The sequence below is a fragment of the Oncorhynchus clarkii genome, chromosome 10 (genome assembly GCF_045791955.1).
Source record: "Oncorhynchus clarkii lewisi isolate Uvic-CL-2024 chromosome 10, UVic_Ocla_1.0, whole genome shotgun sequence".
Classification (NCBI taxonomy): domain Eukaryota; kingdom Metazoa; phylum Chordata; class Actinopteri; order Salmoniformes; family Salmonidae; genus Oncorhynchus; species Oncorhynchus clarkii.
The window spans coordinates 26,680,994-26,705,158 of record NC_092156.1 but is presented as its reverse complement, the minus strand read 5'-3'; the positions used below and the strand labels follow the sequence as shown (position 1 = coordinate 26,705,158).

The 24,165-nt window shown below is 43.0% G+C and overlaps 2 protein-coding genes across 3 annotated transcripts in view; one reads left to right on the top strand and one right to left on the bottom strand.

The window, feature by feature from the left end:
• Window positions 1–16,699, top strand: part of LOC139419491 (testis expressed 14, intercellular bridge forming factor) — a 33,428-nt gene extending 16,729 nt beyond the window's left edge. Inside the window, exons 18-31 of the mRNA XM_071169444.1 lie at window positions 78–344; window positions 447–544; window positions 660–767; window positions 5,093–5,198; window positions 5,343–5,421; window positions 5,870–6,009; window positions 6,533–6,681; window positions 6,858–7,221; window positions 7,659–7,826; window positions 7,942–8,050; window positions 9,755–9,859; window positions 15,154–15,287; window positions 15,370–15,415; window positions 16,472–16,699. Coding sequence (XP_071025545.1) covers window positions 78–344; window positions 447–544; window positions 660–767; window positions 5,093–5,198; window positions 5,343–5,421; window positions 5,870–6,009; window positions 6,533–6,681; window positions 6,858–7,221; window positions 7,659–7,826; window positions 7,942–8,050; window positions 9,755–9,859; window positions 15,154–15,287; window positions 15,370–15,415; window positions 16,472–16,547 — 1,949 coding nt within the window. The 3' untranslated portion in view covers window positions 16,548–16,699. The remainder of the gene's footprint in view (window positions 1–77; window positions 345–446; window positions 545–659; window positions 768–5,092; window positions 5,199–5,342; window positions 5,422–5,869; window positions 6,010–6,532; window positions 6,682–6,857; window positions 7,222–7,658; window positions 7,827–7,941; window positions 8,051–9,754; window positions 9,860–15,153; window positions 15,288–15,369; window positions 15,416–16,471) is intronic.
• A 245-nt stretch (window positions 16,700–16,944) lies between these two features.
• LOC139419490 (SKA complex subunit 2-like) lies at window positions 16,945–23,916 on the bottom strand. 2 transcript variants are annotated; one of them, XR_011635415.1, is made up of 6 exons: window positions 23,567–23,714; window positions 20,499–20,588; window positions 20,123–20,299; window positions 18,991–20,021; window positions 18,545–18,879; window positions 16,945–17,436 (listed from the first exon to the last, which is right to left on the bottom strand). XR_011635415.1 is itself a non-coding variant. In XM_071169443.1 (6 exons), exons 1-6 carry the CDS (start codon window positions 23,657–23,659, stop codon window positions 17,426–17,428), a joined length of 489 nt encoding a protein of 162 aa, XP_071025544.1. In that variant the 5' UTR covers window positions 23,660–23,916; the 3' UTR covers window positions 16,945–17,425. The 2 variants fall into 2 exon arrangements, 1 of the variants encoding a protein (XP_071025544.1); XM_071169443.1 differs by having other exon boundaries at window positions 18,545–18,587; window positions 19,947–20,021; window positions 23,567–23,916.
• Window positions 23,917–24,165: the final 249 nt, after the last annotated feature.

Genomic DNA, 24,165 nt, shown 5'->3' with positions numbered 1-24,165 from the left:
CAGTTCACATAACACCATCTTTACATTTATTACAGTTCTGACCCCAACTTCCTCCAAAATTCCTCATCCTCTCATAGGTGAGGTGTCAGAGTTGGTGGCCAGGATGACCCGGGGGCGTCTGGGGGTGGCTGTGGGCCCCCCTGCCAGCAGTGACAGTGAGGAGATGGAGGACAGACAGGGGTTTGGGCGAGTGGTGGAACCGCCCAGACCCAGACAGGACCCCCTGGGGCGCAGTGACAACAGCTACAGGTCCGCTCCAGACCCTGCCTCAAAGCCACAGAAAGCTGCAGCTGAGGCCCTCGAAAGCAGCTCTGAGCTGGAGCAGATCTTCAAAAGCTTTGCAGGTGATGCAGCTGATAAGCATGCTATACTGTCCTTATGCTCAGAAGCATAGTAGGATAGGAACATATCTATCTTCTGTCTCAGTATCTCATCTTTCTATACAGGTGTCCAGAGTGAGAGTGAAGAGGATGCAGATTTCCACACAGTGAACCGCTCCTTCAATATGACATGTGGAGTGTGGGAGGGCTCAGGACAAAGGGAGGTTAGATGAGAGAAGCAAAAACTCAACTCTGCACCCCATAGAGAACATAATCATCAGATTATATTAGTTAAAATGTTACACACTCAGTGTTAAACCCTTGACCTTGTGTGTCCAGGAGGAGGGGACCTCTGAGTCGGACTACACTCAGTCTCCTGTGGAGGCTTCCAGCATGTTCTACACCCCCAACCCAGAGCAGAGGAACAACCCATCCAGAGACAGCCAGGTCTAGTAGTTCTTAGTTAACGTAATAGTTACAATGCCTTCAGAAAGTATTCATACCCCTTGACTTATTCCGCATTTTGTTGTGTTACAGCCTGAATTCAAAATGGATTAATAGATTTTTGTTCTACCATTAAATATTTAACCAGGTAGGCAAGTTGAGAACAAGTTCTCATTTACAATTGCCACCTGGCCAAGATAAAGCAAAGCAGTTTGACACATACAACAACACGGAGTTACACATGGAGTAAAAACAAACATACAGTCAATAATACAGTAGAAAAATAAGTCTATATACAATGTGAGCAAGTGAGGTGAGATAAGGGATGTAAAGGCACAAAAAAAAAGGCCAAGGTGGCGAAGTAAATACAATATAGCAAGTAAAACACTGGAATGGTAGATTTGCAGTGGAAGAATGTGCAAAGTAGAGATATAATTAATGGGGTGCAAAGGAGCAAAATAAATAAATACAGTAGGGGGAGAGGTAGTTGTTTGGGCTAAATTATAGATGGGCTATGTACAGGTGCAGTAATCTGTTAGCTGCTCTGACAGCTGGTGCTTAAAGCTAGTGAGGGAGATGTGTTTCCAGTTTCAGAGATTTTGTAGTTTGTTCCAGTCATTGGCTGCAGAGAACTGGAAGGAGAGGCGGCCAAAGGAAGAATTGGTTTTGGGGGTGACCAGAGAGATATACCTGCTGGAGCGCGTGCTACAGGCTATGGTGACCAGCGAGCTGAGATAAGGGGGGACTTTACCTAGCAAAGACTTATAGATGACCTGGAGCCAGTGGGTTTGATGTAGCGAGGGCCAGCCAAGGAGAGCGTACAGGTCGCAGTGGTGGGTAGTATATGGGGCTTTGGTGACAAAACGGATGGCACTGTGATAGACCGATCGTCGAGGATCGGTAGGATGGTCAATTTTACGAGGGTATGTTTGGCAGCATGAGTGAAGGATGCTTTGTTGCGAAATGGAAAGCCAATTCTAGATTTAACTTTGGATTGGAGATGTTTGATGTGAGTCTGGAAGGAGAGTTTACAGTCTAACCAGACACCTAGGTATTTGTAGTTGTCCACATATTCTAAGTCAGAACCGTCCAGAGTAGTGATGTTGGACGGGCGGGCAGGTGCAGGCAGCGATCGGTTGAAGAGCATGCATTTAGTTTGACTTGTATTTAAGAGTGAACCTGTTTTTAGAAATGTTTGCAAATGTATTGAAAATTAAATCCAGAAATATCTAATTTACATAAGTATTCACACCCCTGAGTCAACACTTTGTAGAAGCACCTTTGGCATTACAGCTTTGAGTTGTCTTGGCTATGTCTATCAGTTTTACACATCTGGATTTGGAGATTTTCTCCCATTGTTCCTTGCAGATTTTCTCAACCTCTTGCTGTTCAGTTAATCTTCAGGTTTTTCCACAGATTTTCAATGGGATTCAAGTCTGGGCTTTGGCTGGGCCACTCAAGGACTTTCACATTCTTGTTCTGAAGCCATTCCAACGTTGCTTTGGCTATATGCTTAGGGTTGTTGACCTGTTGGAATGTAAATCTTAGTCCCAGTCTTTCATTTACACTGAAGCAGGTTGTCATAAAAGATTTGCTTGTATTTGTCTCCATTCATTGTTCCCGCTATCCTTACCAGTCTCCCTATCGCTGCCGCTGAAAAATATTCCCAAAGCATGATGCTGCCACCACCATGGTTCACAGTATGGATGGTGTTAGATAGGTGATGTGCAGTGCCTGGTTCAAGCCAAAGAGTACAATTTTTGTCTCATCAGACCAAAAAATCTTTCACGTGCCTTTTTGCAAACTCCAGGTGTGGTGTCATGTGCCTTTTAATCAGGATTGGCTTCCACCTGGCCCCTCTCCCATAAAACCCAGATTGGTGAAGTGCTATAGAGAGACTGTTGTTCTCCCATCTCAGCCAAGGAACTCTATAGTTCTGCCAGAATGGTCATTGGGTTCTTTGCCACCTCCCTGACCCAAGGTCCTACTTGCCCGGTTGGAGGGCCAGCTCTAGGCAGAGTCTGGGTAGTTCCATATTTTTTCCAATGATGGAGACCACTGTACTCTTTTAAACTTTCAACACTGTAAACATTGTTTTATACACTACATGGTCAAGTGTGTGTGTGTGTGGACACCCCTTCACATTAGTGGATTTGACTATTTCAGCCACACCTTTTGCTGACGGGTGTATATAATCAAGCACACAGCCATGCAATCTCCATAGACAAAAATTGGCAGTAGAATGGCCAGTACTTTCAATCAAATGTATTTATAAAGCCCTTCTTACATCAGCTGATGTCACAAAGTGCTGTACAAAAACCCAGCCTAAATCCCCAAACAGCAAACAATGTAGGTGTAGAAGCACTTTCAATGTGGCACTGTCATAGGATGTCACCTTTCCAACTAGTCAGTTTGTCAAATGTCTGCCTTGCTGTTATTGTGAAGTGGAAACGTCTAGCAACAACAGCTCAGCCGCGAAGTGGTAGGCCACACAAGCTCACAGACCGGGACTGCAGCGCGCTGAACCGTGTAAAAATTGTCTGTCCTCGGTGCAACACTCACTACAGAGTTCGAAACTGCTTTTGGAAGCAACATCAGCACAATAACTGAAATCCATGAAATGGATTTCCATGGCTGAGCAGCCGCACACAAGCCTAAGTAATCACCATGCGCAATGCCAAGCGGGGACCAAGTCCATATTAATGTCCATGATTTTGGAATGAGATTGTTTGAAAAGCAGGTGTCCACATACTTTTGGTGTGTATATGTCTCATCACAAGTATATCTCGGGGCTCTGCAGACAGTGCCTTGGACTTCATGTTATAGTTTCTGCTCTATATGTGAAATCAAAATATTTCTCTGTCCGCTTTTGTATATAATCTATACTGAACAAAAATATAAACGCAACAATTTCAATGATTTTACTGAGTTACAGTTCATATAAGGAAACCATTCAATTGAAATAAATTAGGCCCTAATCTATGGATTTCACATGAGTGTGCAGGGGTGCAGCCATGGGTGTGACTTGGAGGGCATAGGCACACCCACTGGGGAGCCAGGCCCAGCCAATCAGAGTTTTTCCCCACAAAATGGCTTTATTACAGACAGAAATACCCCTCGGACGATCCCGCATATGAAGCCGGATGTGGAAGTCCTGGGCTGCTGTGGTCTGCAGTTGTGAGGCCAGTTGGACGTAATAAAACAAATTTTGAGGCAGCTAATGGTAGAGAAATTAACATTCAATTATCTGCCAACAGCTCTGGTGGACATTCCTGCAGTCAGCATGCCAATTGCATGCTCCCTCAACATGAGACATCTGTGGCATTGTGTTGTGAAAAAAAACTGCACATTTTAGTGGCTTTTTATTGTCCCCAGCACAAGGTGCACCAGTGTAATGATAGTGCTGTTAAATCAGCTTCTTGATATGCCACACTTGTCAAGTGGATGGATTATCTTGGCTACGGGGAAATGCTCATTAACAGGGATATGAACAAATTTGTGCACAATTTGTGAGAAATAAGCTCTTTTTTTTTTTTTGTACTTACGGAAATCTTTTGGATTTTTTTTATTTCAGCTCATGAAACATGGGCCAACACTTTACATGTTGCATTCATATTTTTGTTCAGTGTAGATCATGTATTCTATTGTACTTGGTACTGATTCATAGATTTTCTGTTTTCTTGCTTGATCGTGTGACATATTTATTGATGGCCTGAGGCCGAAACGTTTGTTTTCACTTTTCATTCATGCACTTTCTTGCACTTATTTTTTGGACACTGATATATTTTAATAAACATCTTTATTTTGCATTCAAGCCTCAGTTTTGGATTTGTTTGTTTTTTCGACAGTGTGCGGGTCTTCACCTCTTCCAATAGTTTCTGCTCTGGCATGCACTGTCAACTGTGGGACCTTATATCAACAGGTGTGTTTCTTTCTAAATCATGTCCAAACAATTTAATTGGCCACAGATGGAATCCAAGTTGTAGCTACGTCGAGGATGATCAATGTAAATTGGATGCACCTGAGCTCAATTTGGAGTGTCCTAGCAAAGGGGTGTGAATGCTTACGTAAATTAGATTTCTGTATTTAATTTTCAATAAATTTGCCCAAAAAATCTAAACATGTTTTCACATTGTCATTATGGGGTATTGTGTGTGATGGGTGAGAATCTATTTTGAATTCAGGCTATAACACTAATAAGTCAAGGGGTATGAATACTTTATGACGGCACTGTATATGGTATAACATAACGTCGGAGTAGTTAGTTATTTAGCTAATTAGTTAGTCATGCATGTAGTTAACTGTAGTTGTTGGTTTCCTCTTGTTAGAGCCCTGTCAGCTCAGAGGAGGACCTGGATGTGACAGTGGAGGTGTGTAGGGCTGCTGACAGTAGGACTGTACCAGAGGAGCAGAAGCTGGAGACCAAACACGGGAGTAAGATAGCTGTGTGTGTGTTTTGACACTCAACTAGAGTTTGAGCAGTATTTCAGTTTTGAAGCCATCATATTCACTGCTGGGTCATTCAGGCAGTAGTAGATGAGGACAGATAATAAACTGATGTAGTGTTCATTTCCCTAGAGTGTCAGCCTGCACAGGAGTCAGATGAGATTGACATAAACCCCACTGTCAGTCAGCACGCACCCTTTCCAATGGCCAGGTAGGAGCAGCACCAACACACTGACGCGCCATGGTAGAATCAACTGTACAATATGATTATGTAATGTATGTGTGTATTGTCAATAGACAGATTAATGCTTAAGTGCAGATTAATGCTTAAGGTTTGTAAATCCATGTTAGAACCTGATGGGAATGTTGTTTAGGAGCTCTGGAAAGGGTGAGACTGTAGTCCTGTGTAGCTCAGTTGGTAGAACATGGCGCTTGTAGGTTTGATTCACATGGGGGACCAGTATGAAAAATGTATGCTCTCACTACTGTTGCTCTGGAGAAGAACGTCTGCTAATTGACAAATGTAAAGAGTAGATTGAGGTGTGATATAGTCAAGAACCAACAGTTCTTCCTTTGGGAGTATGTCCACATATTATGCCCAGTGTGCCACACAGAGTATTTCTGCAAGATCATGTATGTATGTATGTATGTATGTATAGTGGTCTACCTGACCTGGCTGATGTCTCCAGCATCACGTACTCACCCGCCCAGCACCATGAGTGGTTGGACCAGGAGAGACTGCAACCCAGCCCCCTGAACAGACGGCCTCCGCCCTGCTACAGCACCCCATGCAGCCCAGGTACCAACCAACGCCACCCAGCTACCAGAGTGTTACATTTAAGCTCCATTATACGCATACATTTGCCATCAGCATTCTTTGCTACAAAGTGCGTCCTACCTGCTACACGCAGAGGGGAAGAGCGTCTTTATTCTATTTTCCCCTACTATACCATATTCATTGATTATGCCTAAGTACAATAGCTTTGGTCCAGTTTTTCGCAAGTACTCATTAAATTGTTGCTAGTGATTGTACTAAATGTTCCTCTAATTACACAAGTTGCTATTGTTTACATAGTCAATGTAGCTAGCTAGAGTTTCGCTAGCGAGTAGCTTTTAATTCATAAATCGTAGTACAATATCCAGTGGTGTATAGTCGAGGCCCTATGCAACCAAAATCAACTTTATTTCAAACTTACATTACCAGTCAGTTCACACACCTTGCATTGGTTCCTTGAGTGTGCGTGTTCAACACCAGGAGCACTACTTTTACAAGTTGAATTGCAGCAAGATGTCACTGGTATACGTGTTTTGGTGTGGTGCAGCGACTGCACCCAACTACAGAGCCATGGGGGTCACTGGGGAGCCCATCCCCCCTCTGCCCAGCCTGCTAGACACCTCCACCTGGGGCAGCACCCGCTCCCTGCCCCCCCACACCGAGAGCTTCGCCATTGCCAGCCTGGGAGCCAGCACGGTCAGAATAGTCAGCACTCTCCCAGTCAGAACAATGTTTCAATTAATTCTTCAGACTTGTCGAAATATATAGTACGCGGGTGCCAACCAACCTGGTCCTGGAGATGTACAGGGTGTGAAGTTTTACCCATTATAAACGTAACTGAAATGTTGATATCTTGGCTGCTCTATCTGCAGACAGACCTCTCCAGACAGACCTCACCCCTGATGAGAGACTCCTCCGTCGAGGAGACTGGGACGCACGTGGGCGTGTCAGAGTTCACCACAGCCAGCTCCGGAGAGAGACGGACCACAGGGACCAGCCAGGAGGGCGTGGGCTCTACCTACACCGTACCCACCACCAGCCAAGAAAGGGAGGAGGTGGAGGAGAGAGAGAGTTTAGAGGAGAAGAACATGGAGTATCTCGAAGGGGAGAGAGGGATGTCGCTGGCTGCTGACAGGAAAGAGTTGGAAGGGTCCGATCAGGGTAGTTGTGCTGGTGTGGATGTCGACCTGATGGACGAAGATCCTCTGGATGCTAGCTCCTCTGTTTTAGAGGGAGGTGAGGTGTTGTCTCCAAACATAGTTCTGGAGGAGCGGGTACAGGCTTTTATAGAAGCTCTATCCATGTTAACCCAACCCCCCCCAACAAACATTTGTGATGACATTAAATCAATGTGGGGAAACGTATTGGATTTTTTAAAAGTAATTACGTAAGAATTGTATTTTATTTGTTATTATGTAAATCCAATGTCATGGTGACATTTTTTGATTTCACGTTTAATTCCCGTTAGTTGACAACTCAACCAAATGTAAATCAGAACTGACGTCTGCGCCCAGTGGGAACTCTCCTGATTCAATTAAGCAAGGTGTTGCTGATCAGTTGAATGTTATTGTCAGTAACTGAATTTCAACTAACTGACGTGATATTACTATTAGATCAGTGTACTATGTATGTTTGGTGGTAGACTGTGTTCAGTTATAAACCTGTCTCTGCAGAAGATGAACTTGTGTCAGATGAGGAAGTGTTGCCTGGCGAAGAGGAGACAGACCATAAGGATGAAGATGTGATTAATGATCAAGTGCTAACTGACGAAGAGGGTTCTGTGGCCAGTACACAGCAGGCAGAGACATCAGGAGCTCACCATGGCAGCACACACAGTGAAGGTACTACACTGCATTACATCAGCATTATAAGAAAAGAAAAAACAGTATCTCTAAACAGTAGCAAATACATATTTCTAATAAGAAATTGACCCAAAAGCAATTTACCTCTGTTCAGATTACCTTTCAGGCTGTGGTCCAGACACAGAGGGAGCTGCATCATCTGTACAGCAGAGCCAGGCCAAAGGCCTGTCTGGGGGCCCAGACTCACTGGAGGAGACTGACAGGTAGGCCTCACTAAACATAGTGTATTCAGAACCTTTGACACTTTCCACATTTTGTTACGTTACAGCCTTAATCTAAAATGGATTAAATGAAAAAATTCTCAATCTATACAGAATACCCAGAATGAAACAGGTTTTAAGAAATGTTTCCAAATGTATTAAAAATAAACATACCTCCAAAGTTGTGCTCAGGTGAATCCTGTTTCCATTGATCATCCTTGATGTTTCTTCAACTTGATTGGAATCCACCTGTGGTAAATTCACTTGATTGGACATGATTTGCAAAGGCACACACCTGTCTATACAAGATTCCACAGTGCATGTAAGAGCAAAAACCAAGCCAAAATGTATGCAGCATTGAAGGTCCAAGAACACAGTGGCCTCCATCATTCTTAAATGGAAGAAGTTTCAGGGGGAGAAGGGGAGAAGGTCCTTGGTCAAGGAGATGACCAAGAACCCAATGGTCACTCTGACAGAGCTCCAGAGTTCCTCTGTGGAGATGCGAGAACCTTCCAGTAGGACAACCATCTCTGCAGCTCTCCACCAATCAGGCCTTTGTGGCAGAGTGGCCAGACAGAAGCCACTCCTCAGTAAAAGGCACGACAACAGCCTACTTGGAGTTTGCCAAAAGGCACCTATAAAAGACTCTCAGACCATGACAAACAAGATTCTCTGGTCTGGTGAAACCAAGATTGAACTATTTGGCAGAATGCCAAGCGTCACGTCTGGAGGAAATATGGCACCATCCCTGCAGTGAAGGATGGTGGTGGCAGCATCATGCTGTGGGGATGATTTTCAGCAGCAGGGACTTGGAGACTAGTCAGGATCGAGGGAAATAGGAACAGAGCAAAGTACAGAGAGAGAGCCTTGATGAAAACCTGCTCCAGAGGGCTCAGGACCTCAGACTGGGGCAAAGTTCACCTTCCAACAGGATAACAACCCTAAGCACACAGCCAAGTCAACGCAGGAGTGGCTTCGGGACAAATCTCTGAATGTTCTTGTGTGGCCCAGCCAGAGCCTGGATTTGAACCCGATCGATCGAACATCTCTGGAGAGACCTGAAAATAGCTGTGCAGTGACACTCCCCATCCAACCTGACAGAGCTTGAGAGGATCTGCAGAGAATGGGAGAAACTCCCCAAATACAGTTGTACCAAGCTTGAAGCATCATACCCAAGAAGACTCGAGGCCGTAATCGCTGCCAAAGGTGCTTCAAAAAGTACTGAGTAAAGGGACTGAATACTTGTACATTTGATAATTTTGCAAATATATATATATATATATATATATATATATATATATATATATATATATATATAAAAAAGTTTCTAAAAACCTGCTTTTGCTTTGTCATTATGGGGTATTGTGTGTAGATTGAGGAAACAAAACAATTTAATACATTTTAGAATAAGGCTGTTATTACATAACAAAATTTGATCAAAGTCAAGGTCTGAATACTTTCTGAATGCACTGAAGCTCTGGCTAGGGGTCACAACTGTGCCTGCTTTTGTTCCAGCCAACACTTAGTTTATTCACTCCGAACCTCCAGGACCAGGGTTGGAGACTACTGTATTGGACACTATTTCTGCCGTATTTATTAATTGGCTATATTACCAGACTAGTGATATAATACTAAAAGAGTAGTACCCCTAAAGTGGTAAAGTTCACATAAGTGACGTATACTCAGGCTCGCTCTCTCTCCCTCCAGAGCTCACTCTACTCTGGATGAGGTACTGCAGGGCATGTTGGTGGAAAGGGCCGCTGGTCAAAGGGTTCTGAAAAGTCCAGGTCTGGTTGCACACCCCAAACAGCAGTGAGTGCCCAGCCATTAGCATATAACCTTACAAACTAATCCAATATCCACAGTTGAAGTCAGTCCAACATAGTTTACTAATTAGTAGTGATGCACCGATATGACATTTTTGGCCGATATCGATATTTTCCTTGCCAAAAAAAAAAGATACCAATATTACAATTTTTAGCGGCCTTTTAAGCAATCTAAACTCAGCAAAAAAAAGAAACGTCAACTGCGTTTATTTTCAGAAGACTAAATATTTGTATGAACATAAGATTCAACAACTGAGACATAACTGAACAAGTTCCACAGACATGTGACTAACAGAAATTGAATAATGTGTCTCTGACAAAGGGGGAGGGGGGTGGTCAAAATCAAAAGTAACAGTCAGTATCTGGTGTGGCAACCAGCTGCATTAAGTACTGCAGTGCATCTCCTCCTCATGGACTGCACCAGATTTGCCAGTTCTTGCCGTGAGATGTTACCCCACTCTTTCAACAAGGCACCTGTAAGTCCCGGACTTTTCGAGGGGGGAATGGCACTAGCCCTCACCCTCTAATCCAACAGGTCCCAGACGTGCTCAATGGGATTGAGATCCGGGCTCTTCGCTGGCCATGGCAGAACACTGACATTCCTGTCGTGCAGGAAATCACGCACAGAACGAGTAGTATGGCAGGTGGCATTGTCATGCTGGAGGGTCATGTCAGCATGAGCCTGCAGGAAGGGTACCACATGAGGAAGGAGGATGTCTTCCCTGTAACGCACAGCGTTGATTGCCTGCAATGACAACAAGCTCAGTCCGATGATGGTGTGACACACCGCCCCAAATCGATCCCGCTCCAGAGTACAGGCCTCGGCGTAACGCCCATTCCTTCGACGATAAACGCGAATCCGACCATGACCCCTGGTGAGACACAACCGCGACTCGTCAGTGAAGAGCACTTTTTGCCAGTCCTATCTGGTCCAGCGACTGTGGGTTTGTGCCCATAGGCGACGTTGTTGCCGGTATGTCTGGTGAGGACCTGCCTTACAACAGGCCTACAAGCCCTCAGTCTAGCCTCTCTCAGCCAATTGCGGACAGTCTAAGCACTGATGAAGGGATTGTGCGTTCCTGGTGTAACTCAGGCGGCTGTTGCCATCCTGTACCTGTCCCGCAGGTGTGATGTTCGGAAGTACCAATCCTGTGCAGATGTTACACGTGGTCGGCCACTGCGAGGACGATCAGCTGTCCGTCCTGTCTCCCTGTAGCAGTGTCTTAGGCGTCTCACAGTACGGACATTGCAATTTATTGCCCTGGCCACATCTGCAGACTTCATGCCTAAGGCACGTTCACGCAGATGAGCAGGGACCCTAGGCATCTTTCTTTTGGTGTTTTTCAGAGTCAGTAGAAAGGTGTCTTTAGTGTCCTAAGTTTTCATAACTGTGACCTTAATTGCCTACCGTCTGTAAGCTGTTAGTGTCTTAACCTCTCTAGGGTCCCACCTCGTCAAGAAGCCAGTGAAACTGCAGGGCGCCAAATTCAAAACAGAAATCCCATATTTAAAATTCCTCAAACATACAAGTATTTTACACCATTTTAAACATACAGTTGTTGTAAATCCGGCCACAGTGTCCAATTTCAAAAAGGCTTTACGACGAAAGCACACCACACGATTGTTTCCAGCCAAAGAGAGGAGTCACAAAAAGCAGAAAGAGAGAAAATTAATCACTAACCTTTGATCTTCATCAGATGACACTCATAGGACTTCATGTTACACAATACATGTATGTTTTGTTCGGTAAAGTTCATATTTATATCCAAAAATCTGAGTTTACATTGGCGCGTTATGTTCAGTAGTTCCAAAACATCCGGTGATTTTGCAGAGAGCCACAACAATTTACAGAAATACTCATAATAAACATTGCTAAAAGATACTACTGTTATGCATGGAATTTTAGATCCACTTCTCAATGCAACCGCTGTGTCAGATTTGAAAAAAACTTTACGGAAAAAGCAAACCATGCAATAATCTGAGTACAGAGCTCAGACAACAAATCAAGCCAAATCCACCATGTTGGAGTCAACAGAAGTCAGAAATAGCATTATAAATATTCACTTACCTTTGATCTTCATAAGAATGCACTCCCAGGAATCCCAGTTCCACAAATGTTTGCTTTGTTCAATAATGTTCATTTAAGTCCAAATACCTCCTTTTTGTTTGCGCGTTTAGCCCAGTAATCCAAATCCATGACGCGCGATCACTAGGAGCAGACAAAGTCAAAAAGTTCTGTTACAGTCCGTAGAAACATGTCAAACGATGTATAGAATCAATATTTAGGATGCTTTTAACATAAATCTTCAATAATTTTCCAACTGGAGAATTCCTTTGTCTTCAGAAATGCAATGATACTCAAGCTAACTCGCGTTGCCAGGTCGTGGCTCTCTGGCAGACCTCTAACTCATTCCCCTCTCATTCGCCCCCACTTCACAGTAGAAGCCTCAAACAAGTTTCTAAAGACTGTTGACATCTAGTGGAAGCCTTGGGAAGTGCAATATGACCCCATAGACACTGTGTATTTGATAGGCCAAGAGTTGACAAACCACAAACCTCAGAATTCCCACTTCCTGGTTGGATTTTCTCAGGTTTTTGCCTGCCATATGAGTTCTGTTATACTCAGACATCATTCAAACAGTATAGAAACTTCAGTGTTTTCTATCCAAATCTACTAATTATTATGCATAATTCTAGCTTTTATGGCTGAGTAGCAGGCAGTTTAATTTGGGCACGCTTTTCATCCAAAATTCCCAATACTGCCCCCTACCCTAGAGAAGTTAACGACCGTTCCACAGGTGCATGTTCATTCATTGTTTATGGGTCATTGAACAAGCATGGTAAACAGTGTTTAACCTCTCTGGCGCAGGCATTCCGCTAGTGACCCACCTCGACAACATCTGGTGAAATTGCAGAGCGCCAAATTCAAAATACAGAATAAAGATACAAGTGTTATACATCAAAATAAAGCTTAACTTCTTATTAATCCAGCCGCTGTGTCAGATTTAAAAAAGGCTTTACGGCGAAAGCATAGCATGCGATTATCTGAGGACAGCACCCCGCTTACACTAGCATACATTTTCAAGCCAAGTAGAGGAGTCACAAAAGTCAGAAATAGCGATTAAATTCTTCACTTACCTTTGAGCTTCATCTGGTTGCAGTTACAATAGTCCCTGTTACACCATTTTTGTTCGATAAAGTTCCTCTTTATGTCCCAAAAACTCAGTTTTGTTGGCGCGTTTTGTTCAGTAATCCACTGGCTTAATGGTGGTCACAACATGCAGACGAATACATCCTAATAGTACCGGTAAAGTTTGTTGAAACATGTCAAACGATGTTTATATAATTAATTCTCAGGTTGTCTATTGTCTAAATAATCAATAATATTTAAACGGGACAATAGCGTATTCAATAGAAAGGAAAAAGAACGAAGGGTGCGCAATTGGTCAAGCGCGCAAAGGAGCTCTGCTTCATTCTGCATGCCACTTACAAAATGGTCTCATTCTGCTTCATTTTTCAGAAAACAAGCCTGAAACAATGTCTAAAGACTGTTGACATCTAGTGGAAGCCATAGGAACTGCAATCTGGGTCCTAGGCATTCAATTAAACTACACACATCAAAAATATCCCACTTCCTGGATGGATTTTCACCTGCCATATCAGTTCTGTTACACTCCCAGACATTATTTTAACAGTGTTTTCTATCCAAATCTACCAATTATATGCATATCCTAGCTTCTGGGCCTGAGTAACATGCAGTTTATTTTGGGCACGCTTCTCATCCAGATGTTGAAATACTGCCCCCAAGCCATAACAAGTTAAACACTTTACAATGATCTGTGAAGTTATTTGGATTTTTACGAATAATCTTTGAAAGACGGGGTCCTGAAAAGGGGACGTTTCTCTTCTCGCTGAGTTTAGAAGCGCAAGCATTTCGCAACACTCGCATTAACATCTGCTAACCATGTGTATGTGGCAAATTTTTTATTTGATTTGCCTAATCCTTATTGTGGCTATCTTCACAACACATAACCCGGTCCGGTCGAGCCTCACTAGCCAGATGAAGCTAGCTGGCTGCCAATAACATTAGCTTTCGGCAACAGGGTTAAGTAGCTGGCTAGCTATTTATTTTCATCAACTGAATTTCAATAGGCGAACAAGTGGCTTCCTAAATCATTGCTAAGAATACATTTAAATGACTGCAGTTTCTACTGGTCATTGTTTTCAGGCTGGTTATATTGGTGCTAGCTAGGTACCAAGCTAAAGCTAGCTACCCCAGAAGTTGCGGCCGAACAAATAATGCTTTATTACCAACGCGGTATTATAAACATTGTTCGTGGCTGGTGTTTGCTTGTTTGCACAGCTTTGACAGTGCTACTGATAGTAGTGGTGGCGCTTGGCTTCCACGTGCGAATTCAGAACACACAACATTCTATATTAAAACTGTTATTTGATGTATCTTTGACACACAAAGACCCAAACGGCATTCCATAGTATGTCGTGACGTTATTACTGTGGAACCAACATCAACCACAACAGACAATGAATCCATTATCTTGGAGTTTAAAAAAAAAAACGTTTTATTTAACTAGGCAAGTCAGTTAAGAACACATTTTTAGTTTCAATTACGGCCTAGGAACAGTGGGTTATCTGCCTTGTTCATGGGCAGAACGACAGATTTTTACCTTGTCAGCTCGGGGAATCGATCTTGCAACCTTCCAGTTACTAGTCCAACTCTCTAACCATTAGGCTACCTGCCGCCCCAAGTTATTGGATTTCACCTTTGAGCTGTCTCGCTGAAATGTTCTTACTCGTTCAAATGACTGCTCGATCCACACAGCAGACATTATGGGCTAGGTTAGGAATGCTGTGTTGCACGTGTAGCGCAAAATTTTACGTGGCGTCATTACGGTATGTACCTACATTATAGGTATGCACGTCAGCTTTAACATCGGCGTTAAACTAGACATCGGGCCGATGTTGGCATTTTTGGCTAATATCACCCGATTCTGATATGTTAACCGACATTGCGCATCCCTACTAATTAGTTAAGTCGCAACTTGGGCCCATACTTTTACAATAGTGACCAATGGAACCTTCTGAAAAAGTGATCATTACCAATATACCTGCTTCATTCGTACTATGGCCTTGTGAACCTATGGCCTAGAAGCTCTGAGATGGTACCTGATGTGTCCACCCACAACTGACCCGTTGTTACTGTAAAGTGTGAATTGGTGTCTTGAAGTGTTGTGGTATGTTTATGCCTTCACCTGTGGCCAGACTGGGTGTGTGTGAGCCCCAGGTGGAGGGCGAGTTGAGTGAGGATGCAGGTTGTCCAGGAGGGGACCGTGCCGAAGTGGCAGAACGAAAGGGGGTCGACACCAATGACTGGACAGAACCAGCACCTGTCGCAGGTGAGCAAAAGCACCCTCCCTTTCTCCCCAATTACTGACTTACTAAAGAGGTGTCAAATTCTAATCAACTTTGTTTTGACAGAAAAGCTAGAAATGGCTAGTCATGAGACCTGGAGTCAGCCTCACAGGTGTGTTTTTTTTTCTTCATTTTATTTATACACACACACACACACAGTTGAAGTCAGAAGTTTACATACACCTTAGCCAAATACATTTAAACTCAGTTTTTCACAATTCCTGACATTTAAATCCTAGTAAAAATTCCCTGTCTTAGGTCAGTTAGGATCACCACTTTATTTTAAGAATATGAAATATCAGAATAATAGAGAATGATTTATTGCAGCTTTTATTTCTTTCATCACATTCCCGGTGGGTCAGAAGTTTACATACGCTCATTTAGTACTTGGTAGCATTGCCTTTAAATTGTTTCACTTGGGTCAAACGTTACGGGTAGCCTTCCACAAGCTTCCCACAATAAGTTGGGTGAATTTTGGCCCGTTCCCTCCTGACAGAGCTGGTGTAACTGAGTAAGGTTTGTAGGCCTCCTTGATCGCACACGCTTTTTCAGTTCTGCTCTCAAATTTTCTATAGGATTGAGGTCAGGGCTTTGTGATGGCCACTCCAATACCTTGACTTTGTTGTGGCAAAATGGCTTAAGGACAACTTTGGAAATATGCTTGGGGTCATTGTCCATTTGGAAGACCCATTTGCAAGCAAGCTTTAACTTCCTGACTGATGTCTTGAGATGTTGCTTAAATATATCCAGAAAATGTTCCTCATGATGCCATCTATTTTGTGAAGTACACAAGTCCCTCCTGCAGCAAAGCACCCCCACAACATGATGCTGCCACCCCTATGCTTCACGGTTGGGAGGATGTTCTTCGGCTTGCAAGCCTCCCCCTTTTTCCTCCAAACAGTTATTTTTGTTTCATCAGACCAGAGGACATTTCTCCAAAAAGTATGATCTTTGACCCCATGTGCAGTTAAACTGTAGTCTGTCTTTTTTTTTTTTAATGGTGGTTTTGGAGCAGTGGCTTCTTCCTTGTTCGGCGTCTTTCAGGTTATAGGACTAATTTTACTGTAGATGTATGTTTGTAGAAGCCAGTCATATTACACCAGAGTTGATCTTAATGAGCTTGCATGCTTAAAGACTGTAGTGTTAACTTGGTTCTTTATGCCTGCAGGGTTATTGTCCTGGAGCAGACTCCCATCAAAAGCCAAAGTGACCCCAACCAAGTGAGATTGAGGAAGAACATGTAGGACACATGTAACTTAACATCAGTCTTATTTCTCTACACTACCATTCACTCACCCTTTAAGCATGACAATGTTTTCTTTGGTGCTGGACTTTAGATAACTTATGCATTCTCTCGTTCTAAAAACATTTCCTTTGGATAGTTGAGGTCATACCTGTCTTTAATGTCGTTTGTATTCAGTGCCCTACATGAAGCTTTAGTTAAATTAAATTGTTACCATTACTGTTAATACATTATCCATAGATCAGATTTGACCAATATTAAAGAAACAGACCATAAGTAAATTTAAAGGTTCCTGTTCATTTTGTAATTGTTTTACATAGTTCGGGAAAGCAACTTCACTGTACTTAAGATGCTAATGTGTTTGTGCTCTTAAATAAATTCTTAATTGAGCAAATACCTTAGAGGGAATTTCATTTTAATGAAGCATCATAATACATTGACGTACAGTTGGAAAGTAATCAGCAGAATTCAAATCATTAACATATTTACAGGTGAAACGCATTCAACTGATGCATTAGCCAGTCAGAGAACCTTCAAAAATAGTGCATCTAATTTACAATATGGCCCGTCACCTTCCACTTACAGCACCTCAAACATTGTGGTGAGTTGGTTTCATCTGGAGTTCTTGCTTCTGGTCAATTGTTTCAGATTGTGTCATTTTAAAATAACTAGCAAAAGAAATCAAACCAAAGCATAAGTAGGCATCAGAACCCTTCAAATAGGCTAACATGACTAGACAATGAGAGATGGGCAAAATCAGTCACTTTCGCTGTGGGGTCCATCTTAAACAGTCTCAGCTGTGCCAGTTCCCCACTCATTAGCAGGCAAACGTGCCCTTGTCCAGAGAGATGCTTGGCGTCATGTTCATCTGCTGCAAACTCAGGGCACCACTGGAGAAAGATTGGCAAAGTTAGTGCTTGCACAAAATGCGTACACCTTCCTAAGCATTCGTCTGACTCGGGTCCACAAGTTAACCGACATTTCTGCTGCTAGTGTTGCCTTGACACAACTGGGGGTTTCTGTGTAAAGGGTCATGCGTCTCGGGACAAACGTGACTTGTCGGACCTGTTTTTTTGTTTTTTTTTAGGCAGAAGTGCTCATGCAACTGCTTGTAGAAGGCTTTGAGGTCAGCCAGCTTGACGTTGGAGTGCACGCTGTGCGGCGTGGCTTCACTCAGCTCCTCAAACTCACCCTCCCTCGAGGCTGTGGACAGAGCAGTCACTTCGGCTTCAGTCGCCATCCTGTCTGTACATAGTCCTGTGCCCTTATTTGGGTTTCCCCTGGATTCCTTACCCACGTTTCCATCCCCAGTTATGAGTCATATCGTAATCAGAAATTTAACGAGCAATTTCGGTACAACTTTATGAATGTTCGTTCGACATGGTGGGATATTTGTGCCGATAAAATGTATTATGCGAGAAGTAGTGGTGAAAATGCCTTAAAGCACAAATATTGCTATAATATCGTCACCCTATATAGTGTGGTCCTCCCATTATGACTCGACACCATGCGGTTTTAGGCTACAGATGAAATAATTTGACCCTTTCCAATAAATATCAAGCGTCTTATTTTAGTGAAATTATCAATGCTTTACTGCCGTTTGGCGAATATAATACTCACTCCTATCTCATCTAGCCTACCCGCACTGCTTCTGCGAGCTGTTGGCTAGACCGTGTCAAGACCAGAGTAGGCACATTTGAATGCGAAGCGAAAAATACATTGTATGCACTGTCAACACTCAGATTTTTTATCTGCAACAAATCAGTTCTGGGAAAATGTGCTGATTTTGCATAAATCTGCCGCCAATTGGATGGAAACCTAGCTGTTGCCTGTTACATATAGCGTCAATATAAATTCTCTAAATTGAAAATGAGTAATGGGTTTTCCAATTCAGCTATGTACATAACCTGATGGTTACAAAGGAATTCAATAGGGGTTTGTGTTACTGTATAAAGACATGCAGAGGAGAGGGTGTTAATTGAGGTTACAATTACTTACACTGAGGCTGCTCTTGGACTGAAGGCTCCATAGACATCAGTAACTGAACAGACAAACATTGGCATATTAGTTATTACAATGTGTATATCCCACTGAACAAAAATATGAAATGCAACATGTAAAGTGTTGGTCCCATGTTTCATGAGCTGAAATAAAAGATCTCAGGAATGTTTGCCAGAATTTCATGTTCATATCTCTACTAAACGTCGTTTTAGATCATTTGGTACTACATCCAACCGGCCTTAACCACAGACCAGGTGTAACCACGCTAGCCCAGGACCTCCACATCTGGCTTCTTCACCTGCGGGATCATCCGAGACCAGCTACCCAGACAGCTGATGAAACAGTTTGTACAAAATGTCAGAAATCGTCTCAGTGAGTGGCTCATCTACCTGCTCGTTGTCCTCACCAGGGTCTTAACCTGACTTCAGTGGGCAAATGCTCACCTTCGATGGCCACTGGTACGATGGAGAAGTGTGCTCTTCACGGATGTATCCCGGTTTCAACTGTATTGGGCAGATGGCGTGTATGGCATTGTGCAGGAAAGCAGTTTGATGTCAACGTTGTGAACAGAGTGGTAGTGGTGGGTTTATGGCTTAGGCAGGCATAAGCTACGGACAACGAACACAATTGCATTTTATCGATGGTAATTTGAATGCAAAAAGATACCGCGATGAGATCCTGAGGCCCATTGTCGTGTCATTCATCCAATGCCATCACTACCTGTTTCAGTATGATAATGTACAGCCCCACAGCGCAAGGATCTATACACAATTCCTGGAAGTTGGAAATGTCAGTTCTTCCATGGCCTGCATATTCACCTGACATGTCATCCATTGAGCATGTTTGGAATAATCTAGATCGACGTGTACGACAGCATGTTCCAGTTCCTGCCAATATCCAGCAACTTCACACACAGCCATTGAAGAGTGGGACAACATTCCACAGGCCACAAACAGCCTGATTTAACTCTTTACAAAGGAGATGTCGCAATGCAGGAGGCAAATGGTGGTCACACCAGATACTGGTTTATTTGATCCACGACCCTACTTTGTTTTTACGGTATCTGTGACCAGATTCATATCTGTATTCCCAGTCATGTGAAATCCATAGATTAGGACCTAATTTATTTATTTCAATTGACTGATTTCCTTATGAACTAACTCAGCAAAATCTTTGACATTTTTGCATATTGCGTTTATTTTTGTTCAGTTTGAGAAATCCTGAGCAGTCAAGCTTTATATTTCTCTGAATGGCAAGAGACGTAAAATTGGACTATAAGAAGCAGTGCACATACAATGGCATAGATGGTGTTACACGGAATGACATCTGTCAAAAATAGTTTCTCTGTACGCTCTGCTCCTGTATGCAATGACATCTTAGCGCGAGCAAATGGCCTTACCTCTGCTGTGTTTTGATTGACTGATAAACCAAGGAAATCTGCAGACTCCTGCTCCATCTCAGTCAGTGGTGGAATCTACAAAACAGTACAAATTCTCAATTGCACATGATTTTGCCACCCTAACTTTGAAAAGGGCCAATTGACATTGTCGGATGTACGTGGAGGGAATGGGCTACCTCAACGTCAGCAGTCTGCTGTAACTGTTGCACCAGCTGCACAGTGGTGTCGAGGTGTGCTCGAATGGAGTCCATTGACTGCTTCTGCTCGGCTGCAATCTCCTGTACTTGTGTGCACAAGGCCGCATGCCTCACCTTAATGGCAGACAGGTTCTCCAGCAGCTTCACAGGGTTTTCCTGTGGTCAGACACGAGTCAGTCATTGATTTGACAGACTGTTGGGTAAATAGACAAATGGAGACATCTGTCTGCATGCCAGAAGTTCAAAGATGTATAAGATGGCATTGCCTTCTGTGGATGGAGTGGAAAGGTGTTGGGTGACTGGTCTGAGGACATGTTTTGTAACTAAGTACTGTGGCATCCATGTATGTATTCACCTCTGCTGCACCGTTCTCTGGAGCACTTGTCAGGAATTCCAGCCTCAGCCGTTTCTCCATGTACTCCATGTCAGCCTCTGCCTTCTGGAACTGAAAGGACATTTGGTATAGTGTACTGCAAGCCTGACAGAGTGGAGTAGAGTCTCTACGCCTTACAACAGATCATTATAACACACAGAAAATCATTGCATGTACAGATCTTCACAACTATGAAGATAAACAAAATGTGAAAAAAAGTTCAGTCACATCTTTCCAAGACTTCAGCCACAAAATTGTTGCCTCACAAAAGGGTGTATTAAATGGTCTTGAGATGCATAGTGCCTTCGGTAAGGCTTTATCCCAAAAACTGAAGCCCTATAAGAAATATTGCACTACTCTGAACAAAGTGGACAGCAGAGACAATACTGATAGGGTTCCAGGACTTGTGATCAATCCCATGCGTGTCAGTGTCAATTGTGTGATTTAAAAATATTTTAATTTGGAGGTCAGTAGGCACAACATTCAGAAAACTTTTGGGACAAGCAAAAGTATTTTATTTTTGGACAAGTTCAGGTAGATCCTCCTCCTAAAAAGAAATGGAAGCTGACTGATGGGACATCAGTTCCAGACTTGCTTTGATAGATTGCAAGTGAGGGAATGACTTGGAAGAGTAAGATTATTGCATAGTTGGCCTGCATTTAAATCATGCTCAGGAACTCTGGCGAATAGTAAGTATTTTTCAAACCTCCCTTTCTGGGCTGATGTGTCAATGTGTAGTTCATACATGCAGAATTGCCATTTTACCTGAATTAGCCACAAAATCCCTAGTTTGAAAGCAACTGTTTACTGGAAGCTATCCAGTGCCATTTTGCTTACATTTCCCCCCCACGTGGGCCAGCCCCCTAGCAATTTGAGTTCCAGTCAATGAGATTCAGCCACTCGCCATTTGAGTGACAGCTAACAAAGAGCAATGACGTGGTGCACATATCGGCATATAGATAAAGTCTGTGGACACCCCTTCAAATTAGTGGATTTGGCTATATCTGCCACACCGGTTGTTGACAGGTGTATAAAATCAAGCAGACAGCCATGCGATCTCCATAGACAAACACTGGCAGAGGAATGGCCTTAGTGAAGAGGTCAGTGACTTTCAACATGGCACCGCCATAGGATGCCACCTTTCCGATAAGTCAAATTGTAAAATTTCTGCTGTTATTGTGAAGTGGCAAATTCTAGGAGCAACAACGGCTCAGCCGTAAAGTGGTAGGCCACACAAGCTCACAGAATGAGACCGCAGCGTGCTGAACTGTGTAAAAAGTCTGTCCTCGGTTGCAACACTCACTGAGTTCCAAACTGCCTCTGGAAGCAAAGTCATCACAATTTTGTGGTAAGTTTGGGAAGGCCCTTTCCTGTTTCAGCATGACAATGCCTCTGTGCACAAAGCAAAGTCCATACAGAAATGGTTTGTCGAGATCGGTGTGGAAGAACTTGACTGGCCTGCAAAAAGCCCCGACCTAAACCCCATCAAACACCTTTGGGATGAATTGGAACGCTGACTGTGAGCCAGGCCTAATTGCCCAGTATCAGTGCTCGACCTCATTAATGCTCGTGGCTGAATGATAACAAGTCCCCACATCTAGTGGAAAGCCTTCCCAGAAGAGTGGAGGCTGTTATAGCAAAGGGGAACCAACTCCATATTAATTCCCATGATTTTGGAATGAGATGTTCAACAAGCAGGTGTCCACATACTTTCATGTAGTACACAATTTTCAGGGACCACTTTTGGCTTGAGCGCTACTTTAACTACAGCTAAAAAAGTATACAACAGTACTGGATAATAAGACCAAGGATCTTCATTGTAGATTTTAAACAAACATTTTTTAATTAAACAACCCACCCTGCTCAGCCCTTCCTTGGGGTGCACTGTTATTCAGCACACTGTTTCAGTAAACCCCAGAAGAGTTCCCAGAATTTTGCACTTGAGGGTGCCAGCTTTCAACACATTAGTGTACATTTGTTGCTGATTCCTGTGTCAGTGGTCTTTGCGGTTTTCAGACGCTTTGACAATACTATTGCACTGCTAGCTGTCCAATACAGTAGTGCAATGAAGTCAGAGCACCTGCAAACAGCTTTGTTGTTAGCAAAGGTTCACAGCTACACCTTGCAAAACCTATCATTGGGAATAATCCCTGGCCAATGCCCTTTTAACATTGCACTGCTTTCATTGAAGGGTCACCAGTAGTACAATACAAAAGGGGCACTGGACAGACAGAAAACATAATGGATTCCTCTTTATCCTGTTCGTTGTCAGCCCTGAAGGAAAAATAGACAGCCAACCTCCTGTCAAACTAAAGAATTAGCTACACGACAAACTTGAATTTGATTGGCTGGGCCAGATCAAGTTATGATTAAATAATCTAAAACTACATTAATAACTGTTTAGCAATCCAGTGATCTTCTGCAGTGACAAATAAGTGCAGCTAAGTGACTAAGGGGAGCCGAATAATAAACTTATGTAACATAATTGAATAACGTTACTAGTAGTATCTGGCTAATGTTTTAACAATTACATACTGTAGCTAGCTACGTTTACTAGACTCCGTGATTGTGAGTTGCAACTTAATGGTCAACAACCAATTTTTACAACTTTGATAACGTAAAAACTCGCTTTTAAACATCAACGGTCACCTACAGCGCGCACTCGGGGACACGGAATACGGCCTCTTCGCAGGCGCAGTCTAGTACTCGCAGTCCTCGTTGTGAAACGTGTGGCAAACAAGCTAACTAAATAAACACTGAAATGGAAAGAGAGCCATGGTAATGCAATTTGTTTGCCTTGTGGTGTTCTTAGCGGAAACACTCGCATATTATTATGTTCGTGTTTTTCCTTTTCCTGGAAATTAATCAATTCCGATTAGAATGGCAGAACATTTGAATTTAGATCCTCGCTACATAGCCGTTTTTCACGCACAGGTCATTTGCTCAAACAGCTCATTGGAGACCACATAATACAATGTATCTAAAGACTAGGAACGTAGGTTTACTTTCGCTGCTTTAGAAATAAATCTATTTGATAAAACACAGCTTACCATCGCCTCCAGTTTATCAACTGCTGTCTCCATGTTAAATAGTTGACATTCCTCATGCAGCCCCGTGAATATAAAGCCACTGGTCTGATTCATGTAAAGCCTGCTGTGATTGGTTACCTGTTAGAAATAGTGGCCGCAGATTGGTCAATTGAGCGGCACCGCAGTAGGGGGAAAGGGAGAGTTCATAAAATGGCGTTCTGGACACTGGATGGATTTACTGTGGTATAATAAGAATTGGAGACTGCGTTCAAGATGTCCGACCGTTGTTATCAAATTAATCTACTCATGTTCCATCACTAGAATAACAACTGGTTCGCATTCGCCGATTCATGGACTGGCTATACTTCTTCTTCGATTATATTTAACGGCGGTTGGCATCCAATATATGTTGATTTACCGCCACCTACTAGACTGGAGTAAAACACCCGTATACTTTGCTTGAAAAAATAAACAAATACCCTACCATCAGGGTTGGGGAGTAACGTACAAAACCGGTAACTGTAATTCGTTACTATCAAAAATATTGTAATCAGATTACAGATACTTTGATAAAAGGTGCACGTTTTTAAATTTGTTCCGCCTGGGCGAGTCTGACCCTA

Bases quoted from the DNA above. Each gene is read 5' to 3' on its own strand.
- LOC139419490 (XM_071169443.1), bottom strand. From the start codon at position 23,659: ATGAATCAGACCAGTGGCTTTATATTCACGGGGCTGCATGAGGAATGT. The intron at 20,589-23,566 runs GTAAGCTGTGTT...ATGTCCTTTCAG, and splicing joins TTGATAAACTGGAGGCGATG to TTCCAGAAGGCAGAGGCTGA. The intron at 20,300-20,498 runs GTGAATACATAC...GTCTGACCACAG, and splicing joins CAGAGAACGGTGCAGCAGAG to GAAAACCCTGTGAAGCTGCT.